The sequence below is a fragment of the Scleropages formosus genome, chromosome 4, assembly GCF_900964775.1.
Source record: "Scleropages formosus chromosome 4, fSclFor1.1, whole genome shotgun sequence".
Lineage (NCBI taxonomy): Eukaryota > Metazoa > Chordata > Actinopteri > Osteoglossiformes > Osteoglossidae > Scleropages > Scleropages formosus.
The window spans coordinates 6,431,952-6,442,461 of NC_041809.1; the positions used below are offsets into that span (position 1 = coordinate 6,431,952).

Here is a 10,510-nt window from a genome sequence, read left to right on the forward strand (position 1 = left end):
GGTCGAACCGAGGACCCTATAATTCTTGCCTCTCGGTGGGGACTTGCGCCTGATGTCGCTGGCAATCTGTTGGTCCGTGGACGTGCGCAGCCCCCCATTGTCCCCTTTCTTTCCCTTCCTGTTATAGGGCGGCCTTTCTGTGCGTCTCCCTGCAATCGCACTGAAACTGCACCGCCCCGGGGTGGGGGTGACGGGGGGGGGTTGGAAAGAGGCAGATGTTCTTTGGAAGACATCGGCACGCGACTGCCCCTCAACCCAGCAGAAGCATTCAACTGAATCACAGCATCAGCCCACCCCACGGGCCCCTCCACCCTCTGCGTGCACCGACCACACCCAAACAGCATCACCCCCACCCCCCAATCGTTTCGCCGCCTGACCCCGGTGCATGGCCACTCCTTTCCAGATTGGTCCTTACTACCCCCACACACACCCCCTAGAGCAGCTGGCCAAAGTAATCTGACCTGGGGGACAATAGGAAGCCCGCACTCTCCCAGGATCACAGGTAAACACACTGACATTATCATGAAAATGAGGATAGGGGCCGGTCGGGAGCAGATGATTTGCGCTTGGTTTTTTTTTTCCCCCTCCCTTCCTTTTACAGGGAAGAGATGCGGACCTGCCGCTTATCCATCATCTGCCACACATGTGAGCGGGCTGAGCCACGCGACACGCCCTTTATCATTATAATGAGCACATGCCTTTGCAGCATCACACATGATCGGGCCACAAACGCCTTTATCCTCTCTTTATTCTAGTTATGTTCAGTCCAGGAGAAGAAAGAATACGTCCTTCTTCTAAACCCAAATCTACATCCTTCATAAGACTGAAAGAAAGTGTCAGGGAAAGGAAGGGAAGGATCCTCCTTTCCGACGCTAATATGGACCGAAGAGCGCGTCTTTATAGCGAAATTACTGGGACGGAGGAATACACTCCCTACCTCTCCCACCTGCCCATTCGTGCCATTATAAACCCTGTGTTTATAGACGCCTATTTATGCAGCGCGACTCAGTTGCAACACCCGGAGTCATGAAATATCGTCATAAAAATTATTTCATTTTATTTTACACAGAAATATGTCATGATGAATTTAAAAAAAAAAAGAAAACCTCTCTCGAAGTTTTAATGTTTTCATACTTGAACCAATAAAGTAAATTGGTATGGTTTTCGCGTCATTCCAGCTGACTGGATCTGCACCACGTGACGCAATATTCTAAATTATACGATGGGTATTAAACGCGGAGCCCTGAAGCGGTCGCCACGCCGCCAGCACGAGCGCTGCGGTGTGATGCGTGCCGCGCGCACGTTCCCACGAGCGGTCGACGCGCAGAAGCGAGAAGTTGCGGCTTCCCTCACCATATGGCGGAGACCATACCGTTGCAGGTTCTTTAACATGCTTCCAGTCCAATTTGGATGAAGACTCTGTACGCGTAAGAGAAACAGTAGAGACATGCAGTTGGATGTTGGAAAAAAAAACGCCATTTGGTTGGGAGCAGATGGTTGGCTTGGGGGGGGGAGACGGAGAGGGGGGGCGGGCCGCGTCTAAAGGCGTGTCGTGCCCCTTCAGATAGAATCCCCAAGGGTCCCCCCCTTGTATTCAAAATCAATGAAAATTAAAGCGCAAAGAAAAGATGAATAGTTAGACCTCGAGTCCCTTCTTTGTTCCGTGCAGCTACTGGTGGGCAGGAGTTAAACTACAACAGCCCCCTATAGAAACACTTAAGTTAAACAGTCTCTCCACAGTCCACCTTCTGAAAGAAAGAGGGAGCAAGAAAAAGGGGCTTTCTGCTTGATTTAACCAAGACAGAATCGCGTGGCATAAATTAAGTTTGAAAAGAATAAGTGTACTGGGCAAGATCCTGCAGGATTTCACCATGCCTTTCAGTTACGCTTTGCTGCAGTAATGGAGAAATGTGTGCCACGTCAGTTTAATAAATACCTGATGGGTTATGTTGGAGAAATGACCGGTCCATTGTATTTTTTTTTCCTTCTTCTTCTTCTCCGATCTTTTTGCGCGTGTAACTTTTACGCAACTCGAAATGATGCGGTTAAAAATAGAGCACACCATAATACCATATCGGCATGAATAAAGAGGATGCTCTATATTAAGGGAGATAATGAGCAGCAGAAGACCATCGGAGAACAAACAAAGCTGCGCACGTCACATCCAGGGAACGACGAGAACCGCCTTGATCATATTTAATCGAGATGTGATCTGTGTTTTGGAGGTAATCATCGCGCGCGACGGGAACGCGGATCTGGAGACTGTCGCGCGAAACTCTGCGATGCAGTCGCGAGGCGACGCAACGAAAAGCGTCGTTTTGTCGCCGCGGAACTTGCCGGCGCGCGTCGAGCTGACAGCAGTCTCTTCTGCGGCAGAGGCGCGCGCACAGGTACGTGTGACGTAGCGCGTCGCGCACTCCTGCCTCCCAAAATGACGCCACAGCGAGAAAAATACCTTTAGAGGGAGCGCAGATTTCTCCTCTTTTGTTATGTAACACATCCTAGAAAAGTAAAAGGCCACTCCCATCCCCAAAATTAAATTCCCGTTTCAATTAACGTCCTAATTAAGTAACCAACCCCCCCCAACCCGCACAAACTGCGCGCACACAAACACACCCCCCAAATCCCCCCCCCCCCCCCACACACACACACACACACACACACACACACACAGAGTTCTTCTGACACAACAGAGTAAAGCACATTGACAAATCAAACAACTTCCACGTTAGATCGTTCACTTTAATTAAAGCTCCCAATCGCTCGGGATTCTCACTCCTGGGAAGAAAAGAGGGGAAAGGAAACAAAACAACAAACAAAACAAAACAAGGCGGAGAAACAAACAAGTGTCCTTGTGTCTCATAGTCGAAATAATGAGATGACGGTTGGTGGGTTATTTTTTTTCCTCGATGGAAGGGCAACTTTTTTTTTTAAAGTTGTGCACACAGTTGTGTGTGTGTGTGGGGGGGGGACGGGGTACAGCAGCGCGCGCCGGGGGGAGCTCTTTCTTCCTGTTATATTGAAGGGAGAGCAGGTGCTGCCCGGATTACCATACAGCTGAGAGCACAAAGAACAAACTTATTCTCCCCCCCACGAGCCCCCACTCCCCTCCCCCCCCAACCCCCTACCCCCCCCACTCCCCCACACAATAACAAAGTGCCTTAATGACAGCCACGCGAGCGACACACACCAACCCACTTTTTTACTGCGCAGCTTAAAGGCTGTAAGGGGAAAATCTGTACTTGTACAAACTTAACAAAACCTTTACACAGTCCTAAAAAGTGCTCGCCCTCACAGGAGGAAAAGTTTTCACAACTGATAAAGTTGTGCGTGATGGGGGGGGGGGGGGCACGAAGCCGTGCGTGCAATGCTGTGGTGGTGAAATCGGGGTGTAAAAACGAAAATAAACCACGGGAAAAGGTCTCGTCTGAGTCCAGATGTTGTTCTTAATTATTTGTTTTATTTATTTATTCACTTATTTTTTAAGATTTTTTTTCTACTGGACAGATCGTAGCAGGAAAAAAGTACACATCCTTACAGATATATCATATTCGGTATCTTCAAATCTGTCATTCGAGGGTTGCGCATGTGACATATTCATCTGACATCTACCTGTCTACTTTATATAGAAATAACCCAAATTTATAAAGATGTTTAGAGAAAAAGCAAAATTTTACATATATTTAATGTACATAATGTTTATATTTTAGTTTGTGGTCTATATCATAAGAAGTAACAGATACACATTGTACATTCAGCTGAACTGGTTGAACTGGTGTCACTTTAGTGCTGATGTAGAGGTATTTATGAAGGTTGTGTATTGAAGAGTGCGCAGTTTTCCCTTCATGCTGGAGGGGGGGGGGGGGGGTGGCGGATATGGTTTTCTGATGGAAAATCCGCCGCATTTTACTGCAGGGCCACTCACTCACTCGACTCGTCCTCCCGTTCGGAGGAATATTCCATTAATATTCCATATCTGACACCTGAGGAGCGGAGCGCGCTGCACTTGAAGAATCCGCGTCCTGGAAGCATGCAACGGATTCTTATGCTTCGGTTTTTTGGTGCGATGTAAATGAGAGCGCTTTGTGTCATGGGGTAGGGTTGCACATTTTACAGCTCAGTGACCATTTGGCGATCTTTTGAGAGGGTTTTTTTTTTTTTTTTTTTTTTTTTGAAAAGTGTCCCTTTGTGACAGCTCGAGCCAGATTGGGGGGCAGCTCATTTGCATCTCATTACCCAGGCAGCCAGTGGTCTGTATAAAACCGGCGGCAGGCGGACCAGAACATCAGACACCACCACAGTTTCATGTCCTGCAAAGATCGAGTGGGAAGGCAGGAGGGACAGTGTTTCTGGAACGGTACCACCAGGGCTCCTAACAGACCAGAGGGGGAAACACACCACGACCACCTCCGTACAACTTTGTTTTTTCCTTTTTTTTCTTTTTTTTTTTTTAACCTCCCCTTTGCACCTACAAGTCAGAATCTGTGCTCAACTGCAAAATTTAATTTCACCATTGGAATTATCGCCTTGGCAAGGAATTTCGAGTTCTTTCCCCAAAAAAAAAAAATCCATCCTGGGGGGTCCCGTTCCACTCTCTCGCGCTCTGCTGGGGATTTACTTTTTTGTGTCTTTTTTTTTTTTTTTTTTACTTTCCAAGTGAAGAAATCTCTACATGGCTGATGCAAGAAGATAGAAGCAAGACGCTTTGAGTCAAGAGAAAAGAAGCTCCATCCCCAGAGAAGACCTTGCTCTGCGTTTAGCGTTCATCAGAATAGGGCGGATCTGAGGAAAGGAGGAAAAACTTTTCATTTCAATTTATTTTTGAGCTGGGACGTACGAGAGTAGCCCAGACTCTGAGACTGGTTATTTTATAGAAGACCTTCTCCAAAATGGGACGTCAGTGGTTTATGATAGTTGCCATCCTGTGTGCCTTCATATGCCAGGTAATGACAATGTTGCTGGATTTGTGCATGACGTTTTTATAGAAACTGAGCTGAACGGTCATAGAGGTTGAGCTGGAATGTGTGTGCAAGTTAAGCTGATGATGGTACATGAGAAAGGGTGCAGAACTGAAAGTGCTCATGATCTCTCAACAGGGGTTGGGATCCGGCGTCTTCGAGCTGAAGTTACAAGAGTTTCTCAATAAGAAAGGGGTCTTGGGGAACACGAACTGCTGCAAGGGGGGTACGGGCTCCGGGTTCCAGCAGTGCGAATGCAAAACGTTTTTCAGGATCTGCCTCAAGCACTACCAGGCAAACGTGTCGCCCGAGCCCCCCTGCACCTACGGCGGAGCCGTGACCCCCGTCCTGGGCTCCAACTCCTTCCAAGTGCCCGAAACGACGTCGGACAACTCTTTCAGCAACCCCATAAAATTCCCCTTCGGATTCACATGGCCCGTGAGTATTTCATCATCTCCTTTCCATTGCCTTTCGGTGATGCGCTAGATCAGCTGCGCATCTCCCCGAAACAGACACGCGTTCCTAAGATCATGACCAGTTGAGGGGAAAAGAAGTTGTAAGAGAGGGGCTCTTCCATAAAGCTTCAAAAAGAAAGAAAGAAACGTGGTGCGTTGTAAATTTCACGTCCTCGAGATGGCAAAGTGAGCTGGCAGCTCGGCGTGAAATTCTGAAACCTCCCATTAAGCGCAAGATCAGAGGTGCGGAAATTCGGCATGTAGATACGTCTGTGAAAGCAGATGAACAGCAGATCACTGTTAATCTCCTCTGATCACCATTACCTCGCGCTGCATGTATGACGATGATAGATAGATTATAGATAGATGGATAGATAGATAGATAGATAGATAGACAGACTTGTTGATCCCGAAGGGAAATGGCACACGTGATAGTTTACATTATCTTCATACTCCATTATTCAAGCAAAGTTGTGAAACTGGGACTTTTCATGTTCGCGCAGGGGACCTTCTCGCTCATCATCGAAGCGCTGCACACCGATTCCAGCGACGACCTTTCAACAGGTAGGAGTGGTAAAACTTTCACGTCTATGGTGCCATTTCAGTGCTTCCACTGATCAACTGGCTGAATGAATCTCTGATGCAGCGACGGGTTAAGATGTTCATGCATGTATTTCATAAACTGTCCGCTTTAGAGAATCCAGAGCGTCTGATCAGTCGCATCACGACCCAGAGGCACCTCACGGTGGGAGAAGAGTGGTCCCAGGACCTGCAGACCGGGGGGAGGACCGAGCTCAAGTACTCGTACCGCTTCACGTGCGACGAGCACTACTACGGTGACGGCTGCTCCGTGTTTTGCCGGCCGCGCGACGACGCTTTCGGCCACTTCACGTGCGGCGAGCGTGGCGAGATCGTGTGCAACGCGGGCTGGAAGGGCCAGTACTGCACTGAGCGTAAGTGAAACGTCCATAAATCAAATCATTTCACATTGCGTTACGATAAAATTAGGAAAAAAAAAAAAAAAAAAAAAACAACAATAAATTATATCAAAGACAGAAAAAATCGGTTTGGTTTCACTGCGACTGGAGGAATAACTAGTAAACATCATTAATAATTAATCTAATACAGAACGGCAACCCCCCCAAACCTCTTCTCTTACCGCACCCCCCTCCCTCCGCGCACCCCCCTCTCCTTTTTCTGAAGAATTCAAATTAGAAAAGTTTGTGGAATAATCACACGCGTGCCACAGATTAAATTCAAAGGCCGATTGGCTGCTGGGGTGAGCGCTCGCCGCTGATTGGTCCAGCCCAATGAGGTATTGTTGGAGGCCGGCAGCTGCTGATCGAGGGTAGACAATGGGGCAGCTGTCCTGCAGTGGAGCCATGCACACCAGCTGTCCACTCTTATCTGCACAGACTCGGGGATACTAAGGGGAGGAGCTGTGTGCACAGAATGAGAAAAGGGAGTCTTCTGACCCACAGTGCGGAGAAAAAAGGGGGCTTTTGTCTGGCTCCCCTTTTGTCTACGGGCAACTGTGTTTAGCAGAAAAGTTCTTCCCTGGTGATGGGGAGGGCACATTTCCTGGGCAGTAGTTAATGGGGCCACCAGCTCTTTGAAATAAATTAGCCAGGATTTATTGATAATGCCCTTCCTGAGATACAGCGTAAACAAGGAGAAACATATGCCCGCGTGATGCGCGTTCCCATGTGTTTTATGCGCTTGTTTGTCCCGTTGCAGCAATCTGCCTCCCGGGGTGTGATGAGGAGCATGGGTTTTGCGACAGGCCTGGCGAATGCAAGTGAGTTCCCTCCCCGTCCGGATGAACAGTACTTTTAAATAAACCACACGAAGCAATTCCCCGCCGTAATCCGGGTGGTAAAAATAATGGCGAATGCGAGACTTCGATTTGTTCCTAACCTGAGTGGTGTGTTTGCGCCCCAGGTGCCGTGTAGGTTTCAGCGGACGCTACTGCGACGACTGCATCCGTTACCCCGGCTGCCTCCACGGCACCTGTCAACAACCGTGGCAGTGCAACTGCCAGGAGGGCTGGGGCGGTCTCTTCTGCAACCAAGGTGCGTCCCATTTTCGCTCTTTTCCACCAGAGAAACAAAGTTTCCTTTCAGTATCGATTTTTCCTCCTGATGCTGTGATTTCTTCAACTGCACTTCCAGCCCATACACCAACACTGGTCATTTTTGGGATTGTTTCACAGATGTAGCCGAAATGGGAAGAAAGGGGACAGGACTGGTGTTTTGTAGTGCAGAGCTTATCCCACCTGCTCCTCTGGCTAATAAAAAAAAAAAAAAAAAAAAGGGGGTGGGGGTGCAAAGAAGCAGCATGATGTCACAGGAGTTTAAGCCACATGTGTCTTTGTGTGCGTTTCAGATCTCAATTACTGCACCCACCACAAACCCTGCATGAATGGAGCCACTTGTACCAACACTGGCCAGGGAAGCTACACCTGCTCTTGCAGGCCGGGCTTCACGGGTGCCAGCTGCGAGATCGAGGTCAACGAATGCTCTGACAACCCCTGTAGGAATGGAGGAAGCTGCACTGTAAGTACTATTCCCACGTCGCCTTGTTCCCATTCCCGCTCGCAGCCCTTGGCCGGTACGACCGGTGGCCTCTCAGTCCTTGCAGGCCTTCCCGAATCATTCATGGCTCATCGAAAGCATTGTGTCTCCTGTGAGGTTGTGGACTTACGTTGGCTCGTGTTGGATTTCCTAAGTTTGGTTATGCTCTCTGCTCTGACAGGATCTGGAGAACACCTACAGCTGTGCGTGCCCCCCTGGTTTCTATGGGATGAACTGCGAGCTAAGTGCCATGACGTGCGCCGACGGTCCGTGCTTCAACGAGGGACGCTGCGTCGATAATCCGGATGGCGGATACTACTGCCAGTGCCCCTCAGGCTATGCCGGCTTTAACTGCGAGAAGAAGATTGACCACTGCAGCTCGAACCCGTGTGCTAACGGTACGTGTGCTCACGCTACTCGCTGGCTAACTCTCGACAGCGACAAGGATGTCTCTGATGGAAACATAGATATCTAACAGCTGATAGGTACCGAAGAGTCTCCTGTTGTTCTTGTAGGTGCCCAATGCGTGGACCACGTCAACTCTTACCTGTGCCAGTGTCCAGAGGGTTTCATGGGAAAGAACTGTGACAACAACATTGATGAATGTGCCAACTATCCCTGCCAGAATGGCGGCACATGCCAGGATGGAATCAGTGACTACTCTTGCACGTGCCCTCCGGGATACCTGGGCAAAAACTGCACTGTCCCCGTGAGCAGGTGTGAGCATAACCCGTGTCACAACGGAGCCACCTGCCACGAGCGGGACGGGCGCTACGTGTGCGCTTGCTCACAGGGCTATGGTGGGAAGAACTGCCAGTTTCTGCTGCCTGAGCACCCTGGCAGCCAACCGGCCATCAAGGCCCCGGGCAAGAGGTACTCCGAGGCAGGCGAATTTCCCTGGACGGCGGTGTGCGCAGGGATCATCCTGGTTCTGCTGCTTCTCCTCGGCTGCGCTCTGCTGGCCGTGTACCTCCGCATGAAGGTGCAGAGCGGCAGCCAGATGCCTGACGGCCACGGCGAGAGCGAGACCATGAATAACCTGACCAACAACTGCCACCGGGAGAAGGACCTCTCGGTCAGCATCATTGGCGCAGCCCAGATCAAGAACACCAACAAGAAGGTGGACTTCCACTGCGACAACAGCAGCGGGGAGAAAAACGGCTACAAGGCCCGCAACCCGTCCGTGGATTACAATCTTGTGCACGAACTGAAGCACGAGGAGTTGCCCGTGGCCAAAGAGGACCACGAAAGAAGCGAAGTCAAGTGCGAAGCCCTGGACTGCGAGCTGGAAGAGAAGCACAGGAAGCGTCTAAAGAGGTGAGCTCGCCGTTGGTCGACCGACTTCCGGACAGAATGAGTGAGTTTGCAGCAGTGGGCCGAATGTGGCGCTTGAACTCAACGCCTTTGCTTTCCCTTCTTCTCACAGCGACCCTTCGGAAAGGAGGCGTGCGGAGTCGATGGGCAAAGACACAAAGTACCAGTCGGTGTACGTGATATCGGAGGAGAAAGATGAATGTATCATTGCAACTGAGGTGAGCGCAGCCGGCAGTGTGCGCGGCGGCTTCGACGCAGGGTCTTCACGCTTGTCCTGGAACGAGCTCGTGGCTCCCAGACTCAACGCCCTCTCTCCTCTTGCTTCTCTCGCCCAGGTCTGACGGCACACCAGGGGGTGTTCCTGGTCTGCTCCACGGGAGGATTTACTCCGTCGAATGCTGCTCAAACCAGAGGGAAGGTTTCCTTAGCATGACTGCTGCTGTGGGACTGAGACGTCGAAACTGATATTCAGAATGAGCTGGTTCTCAACTGAAGTAAGCACAGTGACTGCATAAGCGGAAGTTGGACCATACTGGCCCGCGCTCTCAAGAAAAAGTTTAGTTTCCCAGGAACGTGCGTAATGACCTTGTTGCACTGCCTGTGAGGACAGTTTTTTGTTTTTTTTTTTTAACCTCATTGCACTATGGACAGTTGCTTTTAAAAGACGTATTTAACACGAAAATGAAGATGACTTGATCACTGTGTGTAAGAAACTTGCGATGACTGCAGTGTGCGTTTCAAAGTCTTCTCATCCACTTGTGATTTGTTTTGAAGCAAAAAAAAGAAAAAGAGGAAAAAAGAAAAAAAAAACACTGCCGTCAAAACACGTTCAAATACTGTGGCTTTTTTTTTTTTTGTGATTTGTATTCCTTAATTTAATTGTATTATTTGTGTTCGATTTGTGAATTTATGTATTTTGTGCAGTTCATTTTGATATAATTTAAGTTCCTTTTTTTTTTTTTTTTTTTTTTTTGCAAATGTGTATAAAGGCACTTCTAGTCAATGTGACTGTTTTCCAGCAAATGTATTTAAGAAGCTTTGTACAGAATTTATTTGAATTGTTTAATTACTGTTTTGTTAATTAAGAAAATCATTAAATATTTTTCCAAATAAATAATGTTATACAAAGGGAACTCGGGTACCTCCTTGGGGAAATCCAGGCTCAGACAACAGCCCGGAAAAAATTGGTGCTTTTGCTTAAAAGACCAGG

General features: G+C 48.8%; 1 protein-coding gene across 2 annotated transcripts; it reads left to right on the plus strand.

Moving 5' to 3' along the window:
- Nucleotides 1–1,196: 1,196 nt before the first annotated feature.
- Nucleotides 1,197–10,126, plus strand: dldh (dihydrolipoamide dehydrogenase). 2 transcript variants are annotated; one of them, XM_029251003.1, is made up of 11 exons: nucleotides 1,197–2,390; nucleotides 5,097–5,396; nucleotides 5,917–5,977; nucleotides 6,109–6,366; nucleotides 7,151–7,211; nucleotides 7,355–7,485; nucleotides 7,799–7,968; nucleotides 8,168–8,384; nucleotides 8,502–9,303; nucleotides 9,413–9,518; nucleotides 9,636–10,126. In XM_029251003.1, the coding sequence occupies exons 1-11, from the start codon at nucleotides 2,115–2,117 to the stop codon at nucleotides 9,639–9,641; spliced, it is 2,388 nt and encodes a 795-aa protein (XP_029106836.1). In that variant the 5' UTR covers nucleotides 1,197–2,114; the 3' UTR covers nucleotides 9,642–10,126. The 2 variants fall into 2 exon arrangements, with proteins under 2 accessions (XP_029106836.1, XP_029106837.1); XM_029251004.1 differs by lacking the exon at nucleotides 1,197–2,390 and adding an exon at nucleotides 4,721–4,943.
- The last annotated feature ends 384 nt before the right edge of the window (nucleotides 10,127–10,510 follow it).

What these genes read in the sequence shown, in the direction of transcription:
- dldh (XM_029251003.1), top strand. Translation starts at nt 2,115, where the DNA reads ATGAGCAGCAGAAGACCATCGGAGAACAAACAAAGCTGCGCACGTCAC. An exon ending in CGGTCTCTTCTGCAACCAAG is followed by an intron (nt 7,486 to 7,798) that starts GTGCGTCCCATT and finishes TGTGCGTTTCAG; the next exon opens with ATCTCAATTACTGCACCCAC. An exon ending in CACAGGAAGCGTCTAAAGAG is followed by an intron (nt 9,304 to 9,412) that starts GTGAGCTCGCCG and finishes TTCTTCTCACAG; the next exon opens with CGACCCTTCGGAAAGGAGGC.